Source organism: Grus americana, chromosome 10, assembly GCF_028858705.1.
Source record: "Grus americana isolate bGruAme1 chromosome 10, bGruAme1.mat, whole genome shotgun sequence".
In the NCBI taxonomy this organism is placed as follows: domain Eukaryota; kingdom Metazoa; phylum Chordata; class Aves; order Gruiformes; family Gruidae; genus Grus; species Grus americana.
Window position 1 is genome coordinate 8,583,613 of NC_072861.1, and position 27,494 is coordinate 8,611,106.

Here is a 27,494-nt window from a genome sequence, read left to right on the forward strand (position 1 = left end):
ATATAAAGTCTATAGCAGTTCAGCACTAGCCATCCACAAATGGAGATCATACATCTACAGACATTAGTTGCATTTATTTTGTAATGTAAACAAACCAGCAATACATCAAACTGTCCAGAAAACTGCAGAAGTTTCTCACTACAATTTTTAACAGTATCATTTCTATTTTTCTATTTTAGCTATTTGCACACCTTCAAAGTAACAAGCTTCGAAAAAAATGAATGCGAATAACTAAGGACATAAATATACAGAATGGTTAAGCTCAGAAGGGACCTCTGGAAGTCATCCGGTCCACTCCCTCTGCTCCAGCAGAGCCACCTAAAGCCAGTTGCCCAGGACCATGTACAGACAGCTTTTCAATATCTCCAAGGATGGAGACTCCACAACCTCCCTGGGCAACCTGTTCTTACATTTGTACATTAGAACTTGTGCTTTTTTTTTTAAATCCAACTTGCATTCAAATGCTTAATTAAATCCCTCAACTATGGTAAAAAAGAAACTCACTGCTGAAATGAATATCTTATAATGATGTTAAAATTATACTAAAATTAAGCATTACAAATCCAGCTGTCCAAAAAGTTTACTTGGATTACTTGTATAGGAAGAAAATATCTTTTTTAGGCAAAGAATATTAATTATGATTAATACCAAGACTTTGTCCCAATGCTTCTGAAATGTAATAATTTTGTAAGACTCAGTTGCTTAATTAGTTTGTTTTTCCTCTCTCATGTGACATCATTCATGCATCTACAAGTACATTTAGAACACTCCTAGAACACAAGGTTTCTTTAAAATTGTACAGTTAAATATTTAAAGAAAAGGTTTGTGACTTTTACATAGTAAAGTCATTTATTTGAGCACAGGAAAGCCATAGAGGTTGTACTTTAAGCAAGAATAGTTTTCATCACCCTCCTCTAAGTTGATTATAGCTATAATCATCTACAGCACAGATTTGTGTAGAAAAAATATAGCTAATTTTGTTATTACAAAAATAATTCATGTAATTTGATACAAGTCATAATTTTGGTTATTGTTAAAAGAATCCACATTCAATCTTCATTCTAATTTCAAGTATCCCAAGATACTCAATTTGGCTTTCAACACTGAATGAGAGCAAGAAAAGACAACCTAATAATAAATAGAACTAGCTTGAAACCTAACACATGTAATAAATTCAAATCACTTTTCTGTAAGTAATCAAAAAAATCAGCTGTGAACACAGAAACAGCTTGAAAAATTGCTCCAAGATAATTATACTACATCAGTATTTTTTTAAACTAATAGCATTATTTTTAACAACGATTTCTGTGATGACAAAAATAGTTGTCAGGGCAAATAATATTGCCTTTAATAATATGGAATCAACCTCTTTGTGCATTACAACTTAAGAACAGAGATCTGTCTTGCTTAGTTTACATCCTCAGATAAAGTCTAGCAGGGATCACAGACCAGAGCACGCAGAGCACAAAGAGGAACCTCTCTGTTATATGCTTCCACCTGTACTTCTGTGTTATAATTCCTCAATAAGAACAAAATTCTTTCATTACACTCAGGAAAAAAAAAAAAATTCTTGTGTTAATAGATACTGACTTTCTCTTCACTAATAGGAAGTATTTATAAATAATACTCTACATTAACCCAAGAGGAAAAAAAAAAAAAAAGAGGAATAACTAACTACAAATAATAGTTTGCATGTTTCTGGTTTTTAACAAGATGATAAACTTTAGGTGAGGAAAAACGTTTTAGTTCCTTCAGGCATAAGCAATTGTATTTTAGGAGCAGCTCCTTACCTGCTCATAATTTAGACGCTGAATTTCAGATATCTCTTTAGGTTTTGCATCAAGAATATAGTCTCCTAAAAAGGAAAAAATAAAATTAAGTTTATTCCACACTCAAAGCTTCAACATTTCTATGAACACTTCTGACTGAGGCTGAGTGAACATAAATACCATCACTGAAGTTTTCTATCAAATTAATAAGATCACATCATTTTATAACCTGAATTACAATTATGGTGTAAAATATGAGTATAAAAACCATAGTAAAATTCAAATGGTCAATGTTGTTAATAAAGCAGCATTTCATAATCTCTTGGGGTATCATACCAATCTCTTAATTATTCAGAAATTTACTTCTCTCTATGCATCAACTTAAAAATATAAAAAGGTCAAACTGTTCACAATAAGCTATGGAATTGCAAAACAATTTAAAAAGGCAACCACTTATCTTGACTGATGCTATGAATATTTTGGCATATGTTTCCATACACCAATAATTCTGAAAGGCTTGTAGACACACACTGGAACACAACACAGAGGTAGTTAATCAGTTAATCAATACACTGAGGTTCAAGATTTGTAGTATTATTAGTGCCTAGTAACCATAAACTACCTCTCCCAAATTTTTTAGGTTTTATTTCAAGCTTTCTATATTTATACTCTTGCTTCATTCCTAAAAAATGTTTCTACTCAAAGAAAAATATCATTACAAGTTTCCTAATTTATAATCTTTTAAGTTAAAATTATTCAAAGTCATTAAGGGGCTTTTTTTAATTTATTTTTTTTTTAGCTGTAAAAGAACCATTTGGCAACTGCTAATCCTACTGACTGAATAGGAACCTAAATAATTTGCGAAGGTAATTGTGTTATTCAATTTAATAAGACAATTCCAGAAGCCAGTATATGCCTTGAAGAAAGAATTTAGCCAACTGTGATTATGCAGTGACATCAGACAGTATTATTCTATCAATACAATTAGAAGAAATGTTTAGACACAGGCAGCAAGATTTCTTAAGACTTATTTTTTGGAAATTATGTAATTAACATATTTCTTCTGCTAAAAGATTCAGCAATATGCTTTTGAAAAGACCAAGCTGCATTATTTACAAGCAAAAAAAAAAAAAAGACAATATCGTCATTTTTTCTTCTGCTTGAGGAAAATCAAACCTAGTCTATTAAGCTCAAACGTTCTATATTTGTTAGGCTACAAAGGGAAAGAGCTGTGGCACATACAGCCTAAGTACTATCGTAACTGCACTTTTAACACCTGGATAATTCTGGGCTATTGAAGTCACAGACTTGTCAGATGGAAATAGCTGCAGTTTTGCTGAAGACTGAATCTGATAATGGAGTAGTGCCTGCAAATGAGACCCCAGTCACTGTTACGACTAAGTTAATTTTTCCTGTTATTTTAATTGGGTCATACTATCAATGATTAGAGTTACTGCAGACAATTAAAGGCATAGCTGACAGTACATTCTGTCAACTATAACAAAACAACATTGTAAGAGACATTAATAAGTTTAAGTCTACCAATGTGTTGGTGTACTAAGCCATACCAACTGCATCACTAGACTAGCCACTTAGGAAAGCACTACCGGAAGCTCCTAAAAGCAGTTAAGGAAAAGCATGAGTAACTGAATACCATTAAGTAGTCTTCTTGAAGCATGCATTCAAGTAAAGCTGAATAAAAGAGTAAATAAATAAAACAGTTCTCCTATACTACTACTCACTAATAAGTGTAATTGAAAAAGCATATATTATAATTACTAACCTAAGTATTCCATCAGCTGTTCAGCTGTTATGATTTCCATCATTGGTGGCAGCTTAATCTGTGAAAGTAAAAGTATATTCTCTTTAAAATGTCAAAACAATACAATTTAGAAAGTATCAATAAGGTATTTCTAGACATAAGTCTTCTGATCACATTTGCCTCACTGATTTATAAAACCATTAGCATACTGGGACCAAGAACCTTCCCAGGACCTCTACTAAATTGCTACAAGACGACATTTAAAAAGGCTTTTGGTTTTTAGAGAAACCACATGCACACAGTACTTTCTCTCACTTACAGCTCTCTGTAGGTGCTCCGTACTCCCACCAAAACATTTCACCAACATCCCTCTTGACTTCACACTGCTCACTGCCCTACCTCAGCTGCAAGCCTCCAGGATGAAAAGACTGCCAACTGTAGCGACACTTAGTTAAGAAAACTTCACCTTCTTCAGCAAAGTCTTTGACTCCCTGCCTTTATTATAACTCTTAACTAAGTCTTACCTCCAAAAGTTCCTGCATATAGGCAAGAGACTGTAGAGAATCTGGTGGCAGCAGCTGCTGGGACAGGGAAGCCAAGACTCATGCAGGTACGAGAAAATGACCTCCCAGCCTCTCATCCCATCCTCATGTTTCAGAGAGTTGGTTTAACTCCATACAGAGGAGCCTGGACACACAGTACTTGGTGGCAAAGCTTCCTTTCCCCTCTCCCCTGACCTATTCCTCCATCATCATCTCCTAAAACCAACCACCCTGATGGCAGCCAGAGCCAAAAGCTTCTTCAATATTCATCTCTACCATCTAGCATCTCAGGTAAATATTTTGGTTGTGCACCTCCATTGACATATCTCCCTACAATAACAGCCAAAGCAGAAACACATACAAAGGCGTGCTTCTGGCAATCTGAAGGAATACCATAGGAGTATTTTGTCTTTAACTGTAGTCTGCTCATTTTTTCTCTGCATAAATATGAATTTTATTTTTCTATGGGTTGGGGGGGGAAGGAGGGCAGGGAGGTTGGCTGGTTTTTAAGCTTTCTCTTCAGTTTTTAACCTTCTCATCCTCTCTCTTCATCATCTTACCACTGAAAGTTTAGAAAGTCTGCTATTTATTTTATTAGAAATTTTTTAATCAAGTTCCTCAACACTGATCACTGTTGTCCTTGACACAGATAGAAAGACATGATGTGAGATTGTTAACTCATGCTTAAGATTTAATAGGCTCCAACTACTTTGCTGATTGTGGAGAGGAAGGAGGAAGTAGAAAGCCACGAGATGGAAGAACAATACATATAAAGCCATTGATGCAGCATCCCAAACCAAAAAAACACAGAATAGCAACACACTACAACTGTTCACATTATGTGAGAAAGGGTTTCCTTCCCAGTCTGAAAACTAAGCTATTTTAATAACTTTCCAGAGAAAATGAGATATGATTGGACTAAATCTATCTCACCACCAATTTTACTCATATCTGACAAAAAGCAAGTGTGCTAAATATATGGATTTACAAGAAGTTTCATTGAATTTGGAAGAAGAGAGAGACCTAAGTTAATATGCCCATGCTTAGGTCAGAATTGGCCACACAGCAATTGCCACACATTGATCAACCCATAGATGATGGACATAGAAAGAAGCTGACAGTACAGTCAGGGATCTAGGGAAGGAAGGGAATGAAAGTATAAATTGCTACTAAAGCAGGAAATTAGTGAAGCATAAATTTGTAAGAAAGAAGGCTTGATTAGTTCTACTCATACAAAATCCTTAAAATTATATGTATTAAACAAGAAAAATCAGTCATGGATGCATAGGCACATGAATTTTTGAAAACATTTTTTAAATGACTGACAATAGATTGTAACTTGCAAAATTTCTTCACCTCTTCCCATAACTTCTCTAAGTTTCACTAATACTCAATAGGCTAAATGTTTTCTTAATTTTTGATCCTGTCCATAATATTCATACTGAGTATTCACATAAATATATTATGCCATGTAACTAATAGGACTACAGGTTCAAAAAGCTGGTTCTTAAACTTCCAGTTCTGAATTGACAGCGTTCAAGCCTTAACAAACATTAGCTGTGCACACCCCTGAGTTGGGTCTGGTTCATTATGGCTCCTAAGGCATATCAATGTAACAGCACAGAACAGAATTACTTACACTGCACCTGAAGTTGTTCTGGGACTACAAACAGTACAGATGTGCCAGTATAGTATGAAGGAAAACTAGCATTGCTTCCTCAACTATTAGCAGGACTACTGTGATAATTCTTTCAGGACTGAAGCTAGCTCTTTTCATCATTTATTTAAAAGCATTCATATCAGCTCAGCCAGCATTGCTTGGAGGTTTCTGCTCCGCACCACATTTGGGAATCTAGAAGTATGCCTACACTACAAACAGCAGCTGTAAAGCGTAATTACATTGGTTACCTATATTTGAGCTCTACATACTCATGGGATAAACATATTACTATTTCAGACTGGAAGAGGTATTATTTCTATCACTGGTTAACAATCTGAATTTTCCCCCACAACTGTAATGTTAAGCAATTTATTTTTTTTTTTACCTGCAGAACTGAAGCAAAGTAGTTTTACTCATATCTGCAGAATCTCTCATAGTCAGATATTTTAGCAAGCTAAATCTCAAAATTAACTGCTTAATTAAATGCTAAACAAAGTTAATGGATTACTTCACATCATAATTTTAGGGCTGGCATGTTTTGTGGGACCTTGATCACATCTTTGAAGTGGGTTAATGGGGTTCCAACACTAAGTACTTCTGAAAAGAGCTGACAAGGACAGAGAGAGAACACGACACTTCATAACTGTTTGGAGCATTATTGTGAGTGCTTAAGCTACAGCAAAGAGGAAACGGGAAAGAAAAACACCTTAGAACTTGAGAGGGAGAGAAAAATCACACAGAACCACAATCATTCTCCACACAAATCAACAAAAGAAAACAACATAAGCAATAGTAGTGAAAGTTGTTGTTGTCCATAACCTATTATTTTGAGGGACAAATTTTCTCGATAGATTTCAATGCTTAGTTGCTAGCTTTTACATTAATTTTACATTTTAGGAAAAACACACTTCAACTCCCACCCATTTCCTGTAGCCTTCTATTGCAGTGTCCCAGTCTTTCTCACTGATCTCTCTTCCTGACTGTAGCTACTTTTCATTCTGTTTTCCCTCCCATTCTCAGAGGTGAGAAACTAAATCTTTCTCACTAAACTACAATGTGAGGTACAGTTGAGCCACCTTTGTAATTAAAAGAATGATAAACAAATTTTCATATTGAACAGTTTGTCTAGCACAACTTTCAGAAGGGCTTAAAAAAAAATAAAGTGATATAGTCCTGCACAGAAGCAGCAACCATGAAAAGGGGCCATGCAAATTTCTACTGGCTTATTATTTATAGTCTCAGAACATCTTTATCTAAAACATGCAACTCCCTTGAATTCAGTGTTCTGGAAGAGGTAAGGGTAGCTTCAACCTGCCTTGACAAAGAACAATTAATACTGCCTGCAAATATGTACCTCTTGCCTTGCGGGAACAGCTTCATAAGCTTATCACACAGTAGCCTGACAGTACATGCTGTCACCCGATAACCTAACATCTCCCCCTTCAACCAGGTTTCCTTCAGTCCCTCAGAACAGGCTTCCTGTTCTGGAAAACACACAGCTACAGGCCTGCAGATTTGGAAGTTCAACTCATCCCACAGATGCAGGGAGGAAGGCTGCCAAGGCCTCTGCTGAGCATTCACCAGAAGTTCACCAGCAACTCACCTTTGGAGGCTGAGCAAGTTCATCTGAGCAATCTGTGCAGATTCTGGCCATAAGGAGGTTCGGCTCAGTAACAAGAAAAAGCAGATCACGTGTAAAGGGCCAATGCCAGACCTCAGACCGGGCACTACCACTGCAGACTCTGACAAATCAAATGGGTATCAGCAGGAGCATACTGTACTCGGCTCCTCTGAAAAACAGGCTATTTCTATGACAACCTAAACATTTCTAATGAGAAATTTTTTATTCTACCTCTTCTCTGCACCTCAGTTTGGATACATCTAAGCATAAACAGTTATAAATATTTACTTACATAATTGTTACAATCACCTAAATAGGTAATTCATACAGTTCTAAAAGTTACTGAAATTTTAGTAGAACTATGTATGTAGGGAACACAGCTCCCAAAACAGTCCGTTTGTTGAAAGGACTGTAATAGAAAAAAACCTTTAAGAACACTGCCAAATGCACTACTAAGATTATTCTCCTACATAAAAAGCTGTAAGGACAAGATATTCCACGTGCACTCACTTTTCAAGACAGTATTAATATTATTTGTATTACATTATATTTTCCCTTAGGCTTATTTTATGTTCCAAAACAATTTGTTTCTCTGTTCCCTGGACATTTCAGATATACACTTTCTGTGCAATGCGTTAAGGTTCACAGAGTTCTTCAACTACTGACATCACATCCTACCTAAGAAACACAGAGCAGAATTACAAGGCACCCTTTTAGCATCTGATGATTGCCATGGAGTACATCCTGAAAACAGCTACCCCCCCCCCCCCCCAATTACCATTCAATGCAATGCCAGAAGTTATCAGAAAGCGGTGCGTGGATTACACCTAACAGATCACAAAAAGTACTTAGAAAAGCAAAGTTTGCATTGCTAAGCTTAACTACATAGCGAGCCACAGGTCTGAGGAAAATCTGAGCAGCCTTCAGGTTTAAACAAGCTGAAAGACAGAGTCCTACGCTACTCTACATCACTAGAGACAACCCACTGTCATACGTACTTTTTAAAATGTTTGTTTCAATACTCTGCTTCTGCTTTCATTTCTATCACAGAAGCCTAAACAGTTACCACACTGTTTTGCACAACAGTTTTTTTTTCAAGTTGGTATTATTCTGCTTTTTTTTTTTTTCTTTTTACTTAGAGCCGAGGAGTTCCGCTTACAGAAGCGTTACAGCAATGGTCTTCTATCTCCTAAAGGCTAAACTGCAAGTTAAGCTTATACAGGTAGTCTGCAAAAACACTTCAAAAGAGAAGCGATGACTTCACAATTGTAACATTTTTAAGTATGGCTTCTGCACTCTGTCACCTCTAAGTTGTACATCCAGACTCCTTTGAAAGCAGTGGATAAAAGAGAGGTAGCAGTTTTATTGCAAGTTTAGTTCCAAAAGTTTGTACTATCAAAAAATAATTTGAGTAGTCCCAATAGATGCCACTATTGCAGAATTTCAAAATACTCAAGCGTTGCCAAACCAGCATCTCACAGATAAGAACATACAGATGCAGCACTCTCAAATAATCAATTATTTTTAAGTAGTCTTTACACCTGTATCCCTAAATAAAGATCTTAACACCAATATCAAAAATACCTCCAAAAGGCATAATAAAAACTGAATAATGACTAGGAACAGAGAAGAATCTTGCTCTGTTAATGAACAAGATCTTCATAACCACTAGGAAGACATTTTTTGAATATATGGCACACTTATCTAAGGTACAATACATCTTAAGTCTCCCTGTTATTGCAATCCTTTAAGCAAATTAACAAACTACCTCTAGACTCTCCTTACTCAGTGAGGGCTATTTCAGAAAAACTGTTTTGAATGAGGGCAACTGGGACACACAAACAGAAGATCACAGAACTGTTAGTGTATTTAAAACAATACTCTAGTGTGGGGGTAAGAAGCTTGTATTTTGAGGAGCTGAAATACCAGAAAAGGTGAGTTCTCCTCAATGTATCCAAACATTAATCTGAGTTTTTAGGTATAAGTGTTTCTGTGATGATGGCCTACAGACCCTCAGAAGGATTCCCACTTATTACCAAGTAGTAAATGAAGATTTTCCTTCTAAGCAAATTGATTATGTGTCACTTGTCACAAACAATTATGTGAATTCAACTTTTACTACTGCACAAGCACAGCTGATACACAGTATTGGATCTCAAGGTTATCACTCTCATTCTGGAATAATGGAAACATGGAATTGGCCACACAAAGGGAAGCGTCCATGAAAACTTGAAAACTAATATTCTAACTATTGTTTCTCAACTTGAGCAGTTGCATGTATTATTTGAAGTTACTTGAGGCCATATCTACCTACAAGATGACCAAACCTTCTCAAGATAGAGTTCTGAGAAAGTTGGTCGCTGACACAGGGAAGAGAGCCCAAAGCTTAACTGTCTACCTTCTTATTCTCTGCTGTAATTTTATTTCCCCTCCTCATCTCCTTCTTACTTCATTTTTTCCCCACCACACAGCTTCTTTTCACCTAACAAATACTATGGTATTCTCGCTCTGCTTTCACCTGTTTTCATCTCTTGGTCTGCTTCCTTGTTCCCAACCTACAATTACCCGACCCAATCTAGTGTTCATTTTGGTTCAGAAGTGAGAAGAATGTGCGTGTCCATCCTCAGCCTTGGTATGTAGCTAGCCACTGTCAGCGATGTACAGATGAGCTGCCAATAAGCTTGCCACTCCAAACAACGCCAACATGGTTCTTGACAATAAAGTGGGGAAAAGAAAGGCTAATTTGGAGAGGCACTAATTAGGAAAATCATTTATAAGCAGAGGCAATATACAACCAACTATCAGGAAAACCCTCAAGCATATAAATAATAAGTCACATAATGGCAGTTTCACCAATTTAGCTGCCTGTCTGCAGCTCACGTGATTTCTGCTGAGGCTTTATATAAACAGAATTACAGAAAACCCTTCCTGTAATCCTAGCAATAAGAAATGGCAGGGCACTCCCAAGAGGCATTTTGATTTTCACCTATTTATAAAATTGGACTTCACCTTAATTCTCACTATGTAATATTTGATCAAAGCAGAATGTCAGTTACTATTCTGGATGGAGAACAGCAGAAGAAAGCACTCATATATTTAAGGAGGCAAAGGAAGAATGCTAAGGAACAAAACCTTCAAAAACTTAAATGAAAACAACAAGAACAGTGCTGTCCCATTTAGATGCTTTCATTCAACAAAAGGTTAAAAAGGAAAATCCTGTAACCTGCCTTTTTTTTTTTCTTTAAACACCACCACTCTGAATGATAAGGAACAATTAAGTTCTCAAAGGCCCTCCGTTCACCCCTAGATGTTAAAGAGGGAGCACAGAAAGCAAGTATCAAATACTGAAATCTAAGACAACCTTCACACCCTCCTGAGGACTGCAGAACCTACATACAACAATACCTTAAAGTCACACACAACTTCCCCATGTTGCTATCACCAATGGCCAAAAATCTACATCACTGTACCCACAGCTCTCCTCCGCGTGTATGAGCTATTCTGCTCAGGAAAACGTACAGAAAATCTAACTCAAAACCCATTAATCTTCTGGAAAGTTACCTTCCTCTAAACAAATTTATTCTTATAATATTATTTCCATTTTGACCTTTTCCTATGTCACCTGTTACACCTTTGAACAATACTTCTCCCATACCAAATTTCTTTCCCTTGATACTACAACTATTCCCATAAAGCTTCCCTTTTCATGATTCCTTTTTATCAGCTCACTAATCTTCTGGGGTTGAATTGCCAGCATTTCTTGAGAAGTACTCCCTCCTCCTTGTTTTGCAATGCACAGAGCCTCATAGCTCTTCTCAAATAGATATTCTTTTCACATATAAATGTTAATAATTATATTATGCTTTACATTTTAATTGCTTAAGTTGAAAATAATTATTTTAAAACTACAGGAAGTCGGTATCCATGACAACTATTAAAACACAAGAACTTCCAGGTCTCAAAGCTGTGCTCGACCACAACCTTACTCATTAATTTAAATACGATCTACGCTGCGTAACTGTACCAATGTATCCTTATTATTCAGGCAGTTACTTGTACAAATTTGTATTTTGTAGAATTCCATCTACATTTCTTTGTACAAAACAAACCTATTTTCCCAAAATACCACCTACATTTTCAGTGCTATAAATAGTAATGTTTACTTACTAGAAACCTGCACACATCTGCAAACCATATATTGCTCAGTTTATTAAAGCATCATCTAGATTTTTATTTCTATTTTAAGGTGACAACAAAGTCTATATATGACAGTAGCATCTAAGTAGCATACTGGCAGTAGACTGCAAGCCATTATTTATCTTCCAAGTTCTCTATTCGAGATATGCGCTTAGCAGCAGAAATAAGTCTGCGTCTTAATCAGCACAAACTTCCAGCGGTGCGTTAGCGTAGTTTTGGCACAGGTGCCCCCTGAGCGCTTTCAGCACCACACGAAACGCCTCGTTAGCCCCGACGAGGCCGGCGTTTCCAGGTCACGGCGCTGCCCAAGCGGCACCGCCCGCCCGACGCGCACCCGCCATGGCGGCGACAGGCGCCCCGGCGCGCCCGCCCGCACGGTACCTTCCAAGCCAGGAGCAGCACGTTCATGATGGCCAGCAACGGGCAGGGTCCGTTCTCGTTCTGGGTGATGACGGGCGTGTTCTCCTCCTTCCAGCGGACCCACTTGATATGATAGACCGACTGACCCGGGAAGCGCTCCTTGGAGGCGGAGAGGAGCTGGGAGCCCGCCGCGGGCCTATCCCCTTCAGGCTCCGGGGCCGGGCCCCCCGAGGCAGCCCCCGCCACCACCGCCTCCTCGGCGTCGCTGTTGAGCTCGGAGCTGCTCGGGCAGCAGGAGTGCAGGTTGGAGAAGGACTCCAGCGAGTCCAGGCTCCGGGACTCCTCCCCCGGTAGGCTGGGAGCCCCGCTGCTCCCGGAGCCGGCCCCCGCGGGACCGCTCTCCGAGGTAGGCGCCGCTCCGGGGCTCTCCGGCACCGCCAGCCCCACGCCGTCTGCCGCCGGCGGACTGCCCTCCGCGACCCATGAGGGAGACGCCGTCTGAGGGGCCGTGTCCTGAGCGGGGGCCGGCTGAGGGGAAGAGCTGCGCCGCCCGCCGCCCTCCTCAGCCGCCGCGGGCCCGTCCCTGCAGCCGCCCTCGCCTGCCGCCACCTCTTCCAGAAGGAGCTGGCTGGCAGCGCCCCCGCCGCCCCTCTTCAGCGAGCCCGGAGGCGGCGGGGGCTGCACCAGGCTTTCCATGCCCGGCCCGCCGGCCGCCTGGCTCCTTCGCTTTCTATTGGCACCGCAGTGGCTGATCCTTCGCTAACAGCGCCCAAGACGCCATAACAGCAGCAACAGCTCCGCCCCGCCAGGGACGTGTGGGCGGGAGGGGGAAGCAGCCGCGGGTCACGGCGGGGCCCAGGGCGGGGCCGGCGGGGCGGGGGAACCCGCTGGCGGGGCGGGAGTCCGGACACGGCGGCGCCCGCGGGGGGGGGGGGGGAAGAAGGTGGGGAGTCCGCGCGCCCCCGGGCCGCGTGAGGGGCGCGGGGAGCGCGCGAACCTCGGCGCGAACCCGGAAGGGGCGGCACCAGGCGTAGCAGCCACGGGGCAGGGCAGGGTCGCGCCTACATCCCGCCTACATCCCGGCCCGGCGGCCACCTCAGGGCGCCTCTCTGAAGCAGTGCAGGGACCGGGGGCGCCCGCTCCCCAGCAGGACACCTCCCCTCACCCCGGGGCTCGAAGTTACCACGAACAGGAGACAGAGCGTAAAGGCCCCGGTGCTGCCCCGCCTGTTTTGCAGGAAGCCGGCAGGGGCGGGGCCGCGCCTGCGCGGGAAGGGCGGTGGGCAGCGCCCCGCAGCCTAAGTTGCCCGCCGGCGCTGAGGTAAAAAGCAGCCGGGGAAGCGATAGCCGGTGTTACGAGGAGTTCGGCTTTCCTGAAGGTTTTCAGTGCTTTTATTGTAGTTTGCTAAGTATCTGCGTTGTAAAAATGTGATGTGGTGAGCGTAATAGACAATTTAAGACCCGATGCAGCTGTATTACGTAGACTTCACCCTACTGAACCTATTTCCTTCTCTCCCTATAGAAACTTGCAGCTTTTAATCATAAATTTTAAATACAGTTTTGGAAAGATAAGAATTTATCTTCTCTTTTCTGTTCTCAGCAGCTCTCTTAGGTGAGCTCTTTGTAAACAATTGCATCAGCTTTAGCACCCTTACCTGAGGTACATTCATCATCCTTGCGCTTTCTATGTAGGTGTTTACTTTTCTCAGCTGTAATAGTTTCAGCGGGGGAAGATTTTTTTATTCTGAAAGGGCAACAATAATTGAAAAGCACAAGTAGAAGTGGGGTAATAGTAAATTGAGAAGCTTGTCACAAACCCTAATATAAAAAATAAATATTTAAGTTAGCATGGCTCAATGTAGGAATTAGCACATTGACAAACAAGAAGTGAAACATTTTGTCTGAATGGCTCACATTTTTATCTTCATTGGAGGATTTTCCTTTACACTTGAATCGTGAAGGTTGTTCAAGACAGTCTCGAAATGAATCCCTGCAATGCTTCACGACCCGTGGAGCATCAAGAGAAATAGGTGACCTAAAATAAAACTCGGAAAGTAAGTAAATTAGTTTCTGCAAGGAAAAATGCGTATCTGAGAAAGGAAAGCAGATGATGTGCTTACACTTTTGTAAGACTTCATTATGGTAAATGGCGCTGAGGCTATTGACACAAGGGCTCAAAGGAGCGGGAGGGAAGCTCGCTCAAGTGCGAATGAAGTTTATGCACCAGCCCGTCCTTTGCCTCTGAGGACGTAGAGCCTCCTCACCCACGCAAATACCGGAGCCCTTCGAAGGTCCGGGAGGCCGCAGACGGTCGGTGCCCCGCCCCGCGGGCAGCCCCAGGGCGGTGGCAGGCGCAGCCTCAGCCGGGAAGCCGCCAGCCCCAGGAAAAACCCCGGTCCCGGAGGCCGGGGCACTGCCCTGATTTGCCGCCGAAGAAACGCGATTTCCCGGCCGTGCCCAGCGGCAGTAGCCGGGAAGCTCCGGGACGGCAGCCTGCGAGCATCGGCCCTGTCGTCCTGCCCAGCGGGCGGTGAACTCCTTGCGTCGGGCCCCGCCCCCTTGCGCGCAGCGCAGGGAGGTGGGGCGGGGCGGCTCGTGCGTTCTGGTAGCGTTGCGGGGGCGGACGGGTGGAGGAAGTGCAGGGATCAGAGCGCTGCTGGGCGGGGGGTGCTGATCCTCAGCCCGTCTGTGGGCGGCAAGAGTCCTCCGGAGCGGCGGGGGACAAAGCGGAGGGAGGCGCGGAGCTCGCCCCTCCCCATCCCGGCGCCGACTGGGGCGGATGTGCTGTGGGTAGGCGGTGGCGGGGCCTGGGCCCGGTGAAGATGGATCTGGCGGGGACGATAATCCTGCTGTGCTCCTGTGCGGCGGGCGCCGGAGGTGAGGAGCGGCCGGGCCCGTTTGGCCGCGGGGGGCCCTGGCCTGCGGCCCTGGCTCGGGGCTGCCAGCCTTCCTCCCTCTCCCTTCGCGGCTGTGCGCCTCGAGGTTGGGGGCGGCGGGCCCCGTTCCCCGGGGCGCTGCGCCTCAGCGCCCCGGCGGCAGGCCGCGGCTGGGCTGCTGGCTGGGGATCTCTTCTCCGTCGCCCGCTCCCGGGCACGGTCCGCACCGTTCTGCCCGGGCCCTCTTCCCCCGCCGCCTGGGGCCGGCCCGGCGCCCCCACGCCGTTCCCGGGACTTTTCCCCCCGCCGAGGACCGAGTCAGCTGTTCTCCCCTCCTTTCTCCTTCGGCCCCTCTCCCCCGCCGCGCTCGGCTGTGCCTTCCCCTGCGCGGTTCCCTGCTCTCGGTTCCGCTTCAGTCTCCCTCGGGACTTTCTTCACGGTCCTAGTAGCCGCTTTCCGGTTACATTCCACCGCCCCGTACCTCGCCCGCGGACGGGGCCAGGCGGCGGCGGGGCACGGGCAACGCGGCGGCTCCGGGGAAGCTGGTGTGTGGGGAGAGGCGGCGGCAGGCCCCGCCGGCCGCTCCAGGGTGGGCCGGGAAGCTGCGCGCTGAGTGCGCGGGGGCGGCGCGGCTGCCGCACAGGTGTCCCGGTGCCCGCGGAGCGGGCCGCGCCCCAAACCTCGCCTTCCCCACGGCCGCTTCCCTGTCCCCGAAACCAGGAAGCACGGGTAGACAGAAAGTTCAGCTTGAGGAAATAAGACGAGCCCGGGTTTTTCCTGAAGCGTGACCGTAGCTTCGAGGAGGGTCTCTGCTCTCTTGCAGGCCAGAGAAAAACATGCTTATGTTTATGGGGGACGTGGAACTTTTTATAACGGCTCCCGTTATGAGTTGGTTTTCAGCATTAGGAAACTGTTAGGGTAGTTTCTTGACTGAGTCTGGTAATGTTTAATTGGTCAAGTCACGGTAGGAGAATAGTTTCAAATTTTTACAAGACACTAGAAAAAGTGGAGTTGGGAGGGTGTTCTGGGGAAGGATGGGTGGAGCAGCTGCTAAGGACTCCGTTTTGTTTGGCACCTCTGCTGCTTAGCTGGGCTCTGTATCTGTGTACATCAATACGTAGGTTTATTAACAAAGAATCTATCCCTAAATCCTGGTCTTTTTCGTGTTCTCAAAAAGTAACATCAAAGTATGTGAAAACTTCATTAGGCTGTACTTGTGGCTAAGCTGTGAGATAAAAAGCAAACTGATCTGCATGGTCAGAAGTCATCCCGTTATTTGTACGATTAGGAGTGGCATGGACAAAAGACTTTGACTTTTCCTTCAAATTCTTGTAAACTATCAAGATATTTCAGACTTAATTATTGGCATGCTTTTCAAGGCCTCTTTGTTTTCTGAACTGTGCTGGCACAGAATTAATTCAAAGTGATTCATTAACCAGTTGTGAGGGTTGTTTCCACCATTTAATTCTAGGCAGGCAAATATGCCTTAAAATCACAGTAAGCATGTAAAGTACAGTTCTCTGGATATATAGAAGCAAGTTCATGAAGTGTATTTTATTTTATAAATTCATGTTAATTTTTTTCTTTGAGAGAAGAGTGGGCACCTTCAATGTCTTTGGCACTAGGAAGCACACCTCACTGGCAGGTGACAGAAGCAGGTGTGTTTCAGTGTTTAGCGCTATGGGTAAATCTTTAAAGAAAGCTTAATAATGCTGGATAGAATCTAGAAATGATACACATCTCCAGAATATCTTATGAAGCTTTTTTGGTAAAAGTCTCAACGTAATTATGAAAGATTAATTCAACATAGAGTTATGATAACTTTTTAATATCAGAATTTTCTATTTCAACTGTGTTCACTTTTCTGGAGTTTCTTAGGTATTGTAAATATTTTTATTTACTTTAAAATAAAGTTCTTCATTTGCATGCTTTCCTTCTAGGCAGGCATTTGTTTGAAAAAGGGCAAGTTCATGATTCTATACAATGTTACTGTGAGAGCAGTGCAAACTAGAAACAACTGAAAAAACCCAACGCTTTACCTGTGTTTCATTTGTGTACAGTGCATCTTGTGCGCATTGATTTTACACAGATCTTGAAGCTAAGTTATACTTATCTGTAAAGTTGTCTAGCTTTAAGCCATATAGGTATTAAATAATAAAAATTTTGAAAATTCCATTAACCTGCACTTTAAAAAAGAATAATGTTCTTCTGTATGTCAGATCTAAGATTGAAATATTTTTACAGGATACCTGAGTTTGTTGAACTCTTCTTTCAGAATTACACAAGGCTTTGTGCCTCTATACTGTACATGCTGTTGTAATAGTCTTTAGATACTTTCGATATAAAAGTATATATATTATAGATTAACAGAACCAATTGCAACTTTAGTTCACAGTTAAGTATGAATCACAAAATCCATGTTTTAAAATATTAAGGTATAGCATAACTTAGATGGTTTATTTGAGGAGGAAGATTAGAGTGATTTAATACCTGAATGAAATCTCTTTGTTTTGATTGAAAATTATTTTTTGGTAGTTTATATTATTCTTAATTATGTAAAAGGAACGCAATCAAAGCGATCACTAGTGTTGCTGCACTAATGACTTGTACTGCAATGTCTGTATTGTGCTGTTTTATAACCATCTGTGTGGTTTATGCTTAAAACAGACAAGTTATCAGCAATTTGGTTTAACAGGCCCTGAAACATGTGCTTGATCAGGTTTTGGTATTAGATCACTTTTAGGGGCTCTCTTAGATGTTTTTCTTTATTTGCTACCACTGAATAAATATGATCTTCATAAAACAAGTGGTCAAGTAGGTCAGTGTGAATACAGTTTCAATAATGTGAGAAGGAAAAGCCACGCCAATTTTTTTTGTAAGTGGGGAAATGTAGAATTTATCTCAAGTAGATACATATATCTTAGCTTCTAGTGTACAGTGCCTTGAATTTTAAGAATTCTTTTTTCATTAAAAAAAAAAGGTGAATCTCGGCATTTTCCCCAATACCCTTGGAATTGCTTGACTTAAGGGATCTATTCACTGGCTGGTGCTGCTAATAATTTTGACATGTATAAAGTGGTACTTAGTTTGGGCAATATTATTTGCAGCTTTTAGTAGCATGCTTTGTTGCATATGATGAAGATACATGCAGGTATATTAAACAGTACTTAATTATCTATACATAGTGATGTTCTTTGAGGAATTGAAATAACTGGTAGAACCTTTCCAGCTACCGGAGCGTCATTTAAAAAAAGAGAGGGAAAGGGGAATAGAAAATATGGAAAAGAGGATGAATGAGTTCCCCAAAAAGCTTGTATTTAACAAGAGTGATCATGCTTTGGCTAGGCTGATCAGATACTGAATATTATTGCAAATCTATGATAAATTGTTTGTTTTCACTGGTACAGCACACTCTTCTATGTTGCTAAGGACTTCCAAGTTGTATCTTGGTGTCTTGTGCTGCTGGATATTGTGGTGTTCCCATGCTCACCTATTTCCCAGTGAGCATGGGAGAAACTGTTTTTTTCTGGACACATGGGGGAGTTGTGGGAAGGCATTTAGGAGCTATTAGCGTCTGAGTGATTTAGTTTGCATCCTTGCTATAAATTGAGAAGAATACGAGCCTTCATTAGCATGGGACTCAGCCTCCAGCATTTATCTGGGGTTTAAAATAAAAACGTTACGAGTTTTATATGGCTGGATGAGACAGTGTCTGGTAAAGGCAGCTGTCAGATGGTTATTTCAGAAATGCCCATGGCAATTAAAAGTAAATAAAATCAGGTGGTTAGCAACTGTGAAATACCATTGCCCAAGAGCCTAAGATTGCAGTTTATTTTTGCTTTTAAAAGGATCTAAAGGTTCAGTTATGCAATATGGCAGAGCCACTGTAATAAGTTGCTGCTGTCTGGTGGTCCTGCCCTGGCCATACGTTCCCACCTCTCATCCTTCACTGCTTCTTCACGAGGAGCCATTTCAACTTGCTAATTTAAACACAGGAAAGTAATCACTTTGTGCCAGACATGTAACTTCCATTGGTTTATTGTGCAGACCCAAAACCAGTGGGGAGGAAGAGCTGAGACTTGCACAAAGTGTGGTGGAAGAGTACATCTGTGTAGTGCTTACACTGGTGGTGCTGTATTGTCTAACTGAGCCCTAAATGCGAGGTTTTCAGTGAAGGCAAATTATCCTGACTTGACTTTTTTGTTTACACGTTTTTCTTTCACCAAAAACTAACTTGACCGGAAGAGAAAGTATATTTTTCAGCTGAATCGGTTTTAGTGCCAGCACAAGGGAAGAATAGAAATGGAGCAGATGAAAAAGGGCAGTGGGACCTGCCCTTCTGCTGGCAGTTATGAAACTGCAGCCTGAGTAAATTCTTCAGTGAAATTCAAGTTGGGAGGTATATGGTAGGATTACTGCTTTCAATATACTTAAGCACAGAAGTGCTAAATCTAAATACTGTGTACACTCTTTGATGTCCCATGTAAAGGGAGCAATTTTAAGAGAAACTCTGCATTGAAAACAGTTTGAAGAAGTACAACTTTCTTTGTCTAAATTAAAATCATCATAATAATAATTCTCTTAAAGATATTTATCATATGCTGGCATTTCAAATCTGTAAATCAATGATGACACTTGCAGTAAAGAGTGGTCCAGTAAGTTAGACTGGCTGCTGAACTTTTTCTGATAGTCTATCAAGTGTATTCTGTGCTTTTTTTTCTCCACTAACAAACTTGAGTTGTATTTGAACTATTTGCCTGTGTCATGCAAGTCTTAATCTCAGTGGTGTAGTATAATCTTCACCCTTTAGAACAGTGCATACTTGATTTATCCTCTTATGGGAAGTTAAATGTTGTCATCTTTTAACATGACTAATAGATGTTTATGTTGACATTGGTAAACTTGCAGTACTGTTTATTACCAGTCTTCTTTCTGTGCATGAAGCTACCTTCTATGAGGATTTCCTCCATAATCTTCCCAGATACTGCGGTTAGTCTGACAAGCCTGTAGATCTCCTGGTTCCCCTCCTTGAAGATAGGGATAATATTTGTCATCCAGTTGTCAGGAACCCCCCTTCATCACCATGACCTTTCAAAAAGATGATAGAAAGCCTCAAAATGGCATCAGCCAGCTCCCTCAGCACCCTTGGATGCATCCCATCTGATCCCATGGACTTCTGTATATCCAATTGGCTTAAGTGTTCCCTAACCCATTTCCTGTGCTGCAGATACTGCTTCGCTCAGATTGGGAAGGCTTTGTCTGGGGGTGAAAGGAAAGTCTTGATAGTCTTCTCTGGGAACATAACCATGATGAATGAACTGAACAGCAAATAATTTAGCATAGACCACCAAACAATTGTTATATATAGCTACTCAAGGTGTGCCAGGAAGCTTAGAGCTAAAATTCCACGAGTGATACATTTTACCCTTTGCATAAGCTTAGTTAGAAGGTGAGAATGTATGCCTCAGACTCACTACGTGTCCAGTGGGATTTGTTCAGAAAGGCAACTGTAGATGCTTTCTTTACGACTCTCTAGGGATGCTGAAGAGCTGTAGACTGTCATACAAAAAACTCTTTCACAGGGACTGTCACCTTGAGACATTTGTCTAAATGCTCTAACTCTGTTTAAAGACCTTCCTTGTCTTTAGTTCTAAGCCCGTGAGAATAAAGCTTCATTCTTGGAGGGTTTTTATGCTAGGAAATGCCACATCTAGTTTAGCAAGTCTTTAGAAGACTATCCTGTCAGGTTCAAAAGTCATGCTGTTGACACTCTTGTCACTCTGATATCTGTATCCTAAAGCATTCCTGCCCGCTTGTTTAGTATTCAGGTGAAGTGTAATGTTATTCCACTAGGTTGCCTGGAAAGACATCATGCCATTTTTGCTGTTTGGTTGATGGCAACATGATACATGAAATTTGTGGAGCAGCTCCCTTAAACTATATCCTAATGCTCATGCTTCAGCGTTCCTTCCTGCAGGCTTCCTGATCATATTCTCATTTGAAAAGATCTTTGTTTTGCAGTCCCTATTAAAAAAAAACAAACTAGTTTTTCAATGACAACAAAATAACGACAGTAGTTTGTCACAGAGGTTGAGATCTGTGTGCGTGCTGTTGTAATGATTTCTTGGGGTGCACTAATCTCAGATTCTCTGATAGACTTCTTCCTTTTCAATGCAGAATCTTCTAATTAGAAAACTGGAGCTGGCAGTACCTGCCTCATGTACTTCAGTAAAGTCGTCTTTCCACTTTAACAAACTCTTGCCACAGGATCCTGTAAATTCTTGTGTTACCAAGGTTGAGTTACTTATTAAGCTACCTTTGTGAAGAAGATCATCACTTTTGATAGGCAGCAGGTTTTATTAGAAGGAGATTGCGTATCAGTTACAGACTGTGAACACTATGCAATGTGAACACTATGCAATGTGAACACTATGCATGCTTGTGGAAGTGAAAGTAAACATAATTTTGAAGCCTTGATTTCAATAGTGTCTGAAGTCCCTTTTTAGAAAAGCTATGAAATAGCATATACTTACTCTAGGTGATACGCATCTGCTTTGGTTTAGGAACAGAAGAGCAGCAAGAGTGTGTTAAGTGTTCACTATGAGAGTACTTAAAACATAAGGAGTTCTTTAAGTTTTGAAGAAAGGGAAAAGAAATAGCATTGTTTCCCTATGTGATCACACAAATTGTATACATTTTGGTTAAGAAAAAGTGGATTTACTTAAAACCCTCTCTGCTTTTGCTTAGCAGACAGATCAGTTAAAAGGCTTTTTAATGTCAGTAGTCTTTTTGTGTCTTGTCGCAATAGTTAGGACTTAAAAACTGTTCTTTGTGACTCAGTTGAGTGCAGTCTATCAGTTTTCCATGTGGTCATGAGACTTGGATCAGGTGCAAAGTATTATTGGGTCTTCAGTAAGTTGTCATGCTTTAAAACTTTTTTCTAGGTGTCTGAAGCTGTTCAAAGATTACCTTGCAATACTGAGGAAAAGAATGGCCTATAACAGTTTAAGGAATGCATTATTAGAAGCCTCCTACCACAGAAAAGTTGAAGATGACTTAAATTGTTAGTCTTGGGATTATGGAGCATAGTTTACACATTCTGCAGTGTACTAGCTTCTTAGTTTTAATAAAGTTTTTATAAAGTGAGTTATTAGTATCATATTCTAGATTTAGGTTAATTTTAAAATTAAAACTTTAGCTAAGTTTTAGCTTATGTCAGTTAATTTTGACACTTGCTTTCTTTAATGTTGACTCTTTTGGGTCATATACCTGGAATTGGAAAGCACATACTTGTAGTCAGGCTAATGTATCTTGTGCATCAATTTAATATAACATGTGGACTCGGGCTAATCTTGTTTGGTTTATAGAAGTTCTTGGGCCATAGGAGGTGTTTCTGCTTCATTTTATGCGATTATGTTGGAAGTGATTAGAGAAACATCAGCCAGGGAAAACATCCTTCACCCTCAAAATTGCTCATGCTGCTTGCTGAAACTTTGGCTTCATCCTGTGTCCTATGTGGATGAAAATTCATGTAGACTTGATTAAATCACACATTTTGTAAATGTTTAAGACACCTAAGAGGCTTCTGGAAAGCTGGATGAGAATGGACATGTATTTCGAGACTAAGAGCAAGGGGAATTTAGAATGAAGTTTTGTTATTGAACTGTATTTGCAGCCCAGGATGAAGAGTCAACATTTGCAGAAGCCTGCAGTACTGTAAGGAAATTTGAATGCGGTTTGTCTGCAGTATATCATTACTTGAATTTTAAGAAGATATGGCAATATCATCTTGTGCATATTGCTACTAAATGCAAGCAATACATTTGGAAGTACTAATTTACTTAGTCATCTTTTGTGTTGCTCATTGAGCTTATTGGTGATCAGACATTCTAATCCCTTGAAAAGAAACCGAGGCAGTGAGGAATTTATGATATTAAAGACAACCCCAATGACAATAAATACAGGGAAAGGTAAATTTGTATTTTTGCTTACAAAACTGCATTTTTAGTTCAATAACATTTTTTTCTTTGTGAAAATGTAACACTATAACACTACTGAGGCAAAGCTTTGAGATGCACTTGTCTCATTGGGCCTCCCTGGACCTTGTCAGTATAGATAACTGAAGAAAAATATTTCATGACATTTCAGAATTCTCACATTTAGGTTGGTCTGACGTTAAACTGATTATGAAAGATCCTGTTTTTCCTTGCAGATTTAAGAATTCTGGAGAAAACCAGCAATTTTACTTTCTATTTGATCTCTCAAATGCTGCACTTCAGGGGAAAAAAAAGATGATAGCCCAAGTGAGGTTCTTGAAAAATCAAGCATAAACTGAATAATTTGTTCCCTTCCTTAAGGAAGAGGTTGAGGAAGAAGGGCTTTGAAGCTAGGTGAGGAGCCAGGAGCAATGGGGCAAACACTTGCATACACACAATTATGAAAAAAGTTACAGAACAGAAAAGGAAAAATAAAAAGGTTTACATGTCCTTGAGGCAGAAACTGGTGCGTTATACCGATTGTGGTTGCCCAACCTTCAGAATGTAGTGGTAAGTACTATGAAATGCAGTTCCTATGATAGGGAAACAAATCTTACAGTTTTCATGAGGATATGTTTGAAGATTACTGATTCATCCTGGAACTGGAAAACCAGCAACTTGCATGTTCTGTATTCTAATTTCATATTCTTAGTGTAGATAAGATTGTGTTTGTATACAGCAGCTTTCCATAGACAATTCAGGTTTTACATCAGGTCTGTCACTTCATAAATGAAGTGACTGACAGTTGAATTTGTGTCCTTTTTGTGAAAGATGATGTGTTACAGCTAGTAAAAATTACTATGATAGGTATACTGAACTCATCAGTTTGTCTTTGTATCATCACATTGCATCTCAGTGAACTAAAAAGACAGGGCCAACTTGTTTCAACAGAAAAAGTATAGTTTACTGAAACATCATCTAAAATTTTTGGAATATGCTTTATCAAAGGGGTCATGTAAGGAAGAACTTGTCAATGTTTATTAAACATTACCATACAGTGCTGAAATATTCCTTCTACAAATACCTTTGGCAATATATTGCTGTCACAGGCTGTTCAAAAGAAAACTTGACTTTTTGCATAATAACACTGTAAGAGATGGTGCTTACCTTTGAGTGATTTGATACACAAAGTAGTTTCTGTAATTAATAGTTGATTATTCTTCAGAAGCAGTTGCTTCTATGGAGTTACAACAGGAAGGAACTGATTGTATGTTTGTTGTGTAAAGTGTATAGAAGAATACTGCAAGGCTTTGTTGCAAACAGGGTCAATGTTTTCATGCTAGCTACTGATAAAAGTTATGTATCAAAACATGCAATTATTCCTTGGAGTTTTGAAACGTTATACATCACTTAATATCTTTAATTCTTTGCTGGCTTTAATGTTTAGTACATCAAGAAACATGACATAATTTGGGTCATACATAATTTGTCTTTGAAACCAGAACCACTGAAATGGTCTCACTCTTGACTGTAGATTCTTAGTATAAATATCTATATTAATTCCTTATGATTGGATATTTTAAATAGAAACTGTTTAAAAACTATTTTTCACTGTGTATGTAAAGCATAGTGTGTACTACCTCCATTGCAAAGACACAGTGGTTTGCATCGCAAGTTGTGTTTTGTTGTTTGGGGGTTTTTTGTGGTTTGTGGTTTTTTGTTGTTGTTTGGGTTTTTTCTCCACATTATTTTCTACTGTTGGAACATCTATCTTTTTTTGATCTCTGATCACAGTTACTGAATAACTTCATCTTAAAAATTCCTTCCACAACATCTGTGTTTACTTTTGGCAAGTAGATGAAGTATTTTTCATGTGTAGTGTTCTAGTGCTGGTTTTTGATACAAAAACGTGCTAATGCTTGTGAAGAGTATCAGTGTTGAATGTGCAGAGGCAGGGGATGGAGACCTTGGTAGTGGTCAGAATATGAAAATATACTTCTTGTGAAATACATGCTGTACTGTCAACTTATTGTGCATACATTTCTATGATTGCTTGGTATATATTAACTAATGAGAAGGTGAATCCTGGCTGAAAACTCTGTACTTACTTAGAAGTGACCAAAATTAACCAAATGTCTGTAATGCACATAGTGGCTCCTTGTCTGGAGGAAAATAATGCTATGGTAACTTTTTTTAGTTTCAGTTCTTAGGATTGCTGTCCTGTTGACTGTTTGGTAGGTAGAAGTACATCTTAGCAGTGTATGTACCGGGTGTCTGGGCAGCACAAGTTTTCTATTCTGTTATCGACCTACTAATGATAATCTTGCAGTGAAAAATACTGTGTTACAGTAAAATGTCTAATGTAAACACAGCTCATACTGTGGTCCTCTGTATTTATAGATCTATGAAGAGCTATCAAATGCCAGTGCCTCTGATCAGTTCTGCATGTCCCTTCCTCCATCAGGATGGGAGGACCAAAATCTTTCCCTGTTTTGTCATGCACTCTTAATGCAAATCAGAAATACTACCTTAGAAGGAAGTATTTAAAATAGACTGAACTGAATCTATGTCTTTGGAGGTACAGCTTTAAAAAAAACCTTTTCCATGTGATAGAACATTCCATGTGATCCAAATGTTGTGTTGCTGGGTGGCATGATTTGCTCTTAGTTTTTCTGGATATTTGGCATGTAGAATATGAAAATTCTGAGCAGCTACTTTGGTGTTACGAGTACAGAGTGAAGCTGGAAGTACAATTCTTCTAGGGAACCAGAAGAAAGATGTTCAGCTGTTGCACTTTTCCTGTTTGGATCAGGAATGCATTTCTGAAACATCTCTCAAGCATTCCTGTCTACAATGATGCAGTTTGCATTGTGGAGTAGTTTTGGAGTAAATGAACTATACTAATTTTGATTGAAATTAAAGTGGAAGATGCCTTCCAAGGTCCACCTAATGCACTCTAACTGCAAGTGCGTGTTCAGTTTGTGGGACCAGAGTAGAATGAATCTGAAGTGTACGAGGGAGAAAAAAAAAAGCTGAAGTGCATATAATGTCAAATTTGGGTCCTCATCACCAACTGTTTTGCACCACAAATCTGCATACCTGGTGGTGTCGTCGTAACCTTAGTAATTTCTCAGACATGCTAAACCTTGCTTTTTTCTCTTTTCAGGCCAGTATGGAAATCCTCTAAATAAGTACATTAGACATTATGAAGGATTGTCTTATGATGTGGATTTGTTACACCAAAAACACCAGCGTGCCAAAAGAGCAGTATCGCACGAAGATCAGTTCTTGCACCTAGATTTTCATGCTCATGGAAGGTTAGTGATATTTTAAAAGGTATTTGTTTTAAATATGTTATTCATATGTGTTTTAATTATAGTGAAATGTAAGTGGTGAAATGCAGTCATCAGACTAATGTTAGCTAGAATACACTAAAATGCAGTGCTTACAGTTTCTATGAAGTATTTGCTCTGATGTCCGGTATAAGTGTGAAATTGTTGCTTGTAATCACTCATTCAAACTTCTGATGGTAACTATCAATGCACTCTGAAGCTTAAACAATGGAATCATACTGGGAACAGAGTGGTAGTTCATTCTGAGTTTATAATGCAGCTTCGGCTTTTTTTTTTCTTTAACAAAAATTATGCCAAACTGCCTGAGGAGATTTAACTGAGAAAAAGTAAGTTTTCAAATTGCATTTGAAACTACAAAATAGGCCAAAAAAGTGTTCCGTTTCATGTGTAATGGTGTCATCTGTTTTCTGTGCTATTGTGGAAGTTAGCAATTATTTTACATGGGGAAATATAATTGCTTTTACAAGACTTGCTTTGACTTGCATTTAATGTGTGATTGTAAGATCCAGTGCAAAAGTTAGATATTCAGTGTGAGCTACTGAAGTATAATTTGTGGGTTTCACTTAGGAAGATCACTTTGTATTTAAGAATTGCCTGCTTTTTGTATAACCAAGGAGAAGCAGGAAGGAAGTTAAAATATTTGTGTTTGTATCTTTTTTTCTTGGACTCCCTCCTTTGCAGCACTGCTGTCCTAATATATTTTAGGAATATGTACTGCCCTTTTCTAATTAATTTTAACTGAAATAATTAGAACTTGATAAATAATTGCTAGCTATATGTAGAAATACAGGAAGTTTGACAGATCAAAGGTAAAACCAGGTCTTCTGAATGTGTTTGGAATATTGTTTTATGAGTAAGTGTTCTGCCTCTGTGCCAACTTGTAATTTCTTCAGGGAATGAAGTGTTGTTACTGGAGATGTATGGTGTAATGACTGAATTTCAGTGCATGTTCCCAAAAGGTTAGCATTGTATTTGTAACTGCTGTAGAACTGCAACCCAAATTGTGAATTCTAAGTCCTGTCCTTAAAACCACATTTTTTGGGGGTGATTTTTAGTCCAGGGAATTTTATTATTTAAAGAAGAGTCATATTGCTGCCGTAGCTTCACAGGCAATCTCTAGTCTTCGCTATTAAATTGTTCTAATAAAGACGACTGCAGAGTACAGCGTTTCAGAGGCTCCTCATATTGTAAACGTCTCCACTTTTAAATTAAATCTCCAGCAAGATTGCAAGACAGTGAAGTTCAGTTTCAGTCTAATGCTGCCACTCTTAAGCTGCAGCCTGATGGTTAATGTAGGCTTGCCAAAGTGTGTACTGCTGCAGAGGGAAACAGGCCTGACCGCATTCCCAGCATCGTCTTTCTGCTGGCACTGGTATTCT

General features: G+C 40.4%; 2 protein-coding genes across 5 annotated transcripts in view; one reads left to right on the top strand and one right to left on the bottom strand.

Moving 5' to 3' along the window:
- Positions 1-13,084, bottom strand: part of MINDY2 (MINDY lysine 48 deubiquitinase 2) — a 39,477-nt gene extending 26,393 nt beyond the window's left edge. For all 4 annotated transcript variants that reach the window (XR_008578641.1, XR_008578640.1, XM_054837101.1 and 1 more), the window contains exons 1-3: positions 11,933-13,084; positions 3,553-3,610; positions 1,791-1,855 (exon numbers count right to left, since the gene is read on the bottom strand). Coding sequence is in view for 2 of the 4 variants with exons in the window: in XM_054837101.1 (XP_054693076.1) it covers positions 1,791-1,855; positions 3,553-3,610; positions 11,933-12,607 (798 nt within the window). In the remaining 2 variants the exon portion in view is untranslated. The remainder of the gene's footprint in view (positions 1-1,790; positions 1,856-3,552; positions 3,611-11,932) is intronic.
- Positions 13,085-14,487: 1,403 nt separating this feature from the next.
- The window catches only part of ADAM10 (ADAM metallopeptidase domain 10), a 52,257-nt gene continuing 39,250 nt past the window's right edge, over positions 14,488-27,494 (top strand). Inside the window, exons 1-2 of the mRNA XM_054837099.1 lie at positions 14,488-14,787; positions 25,929-26,079. Coding sequence (XP_054693074.1) covers positions 14,733-14,787; positions 25,929-26,079 — 206 coding nt within the window. The 5' untranslated portion in view covers positions 14,488-14,732. The remainder of the gene's footprint in view (positions 14,788-25,928; positions 26,080-27,494) is intronic.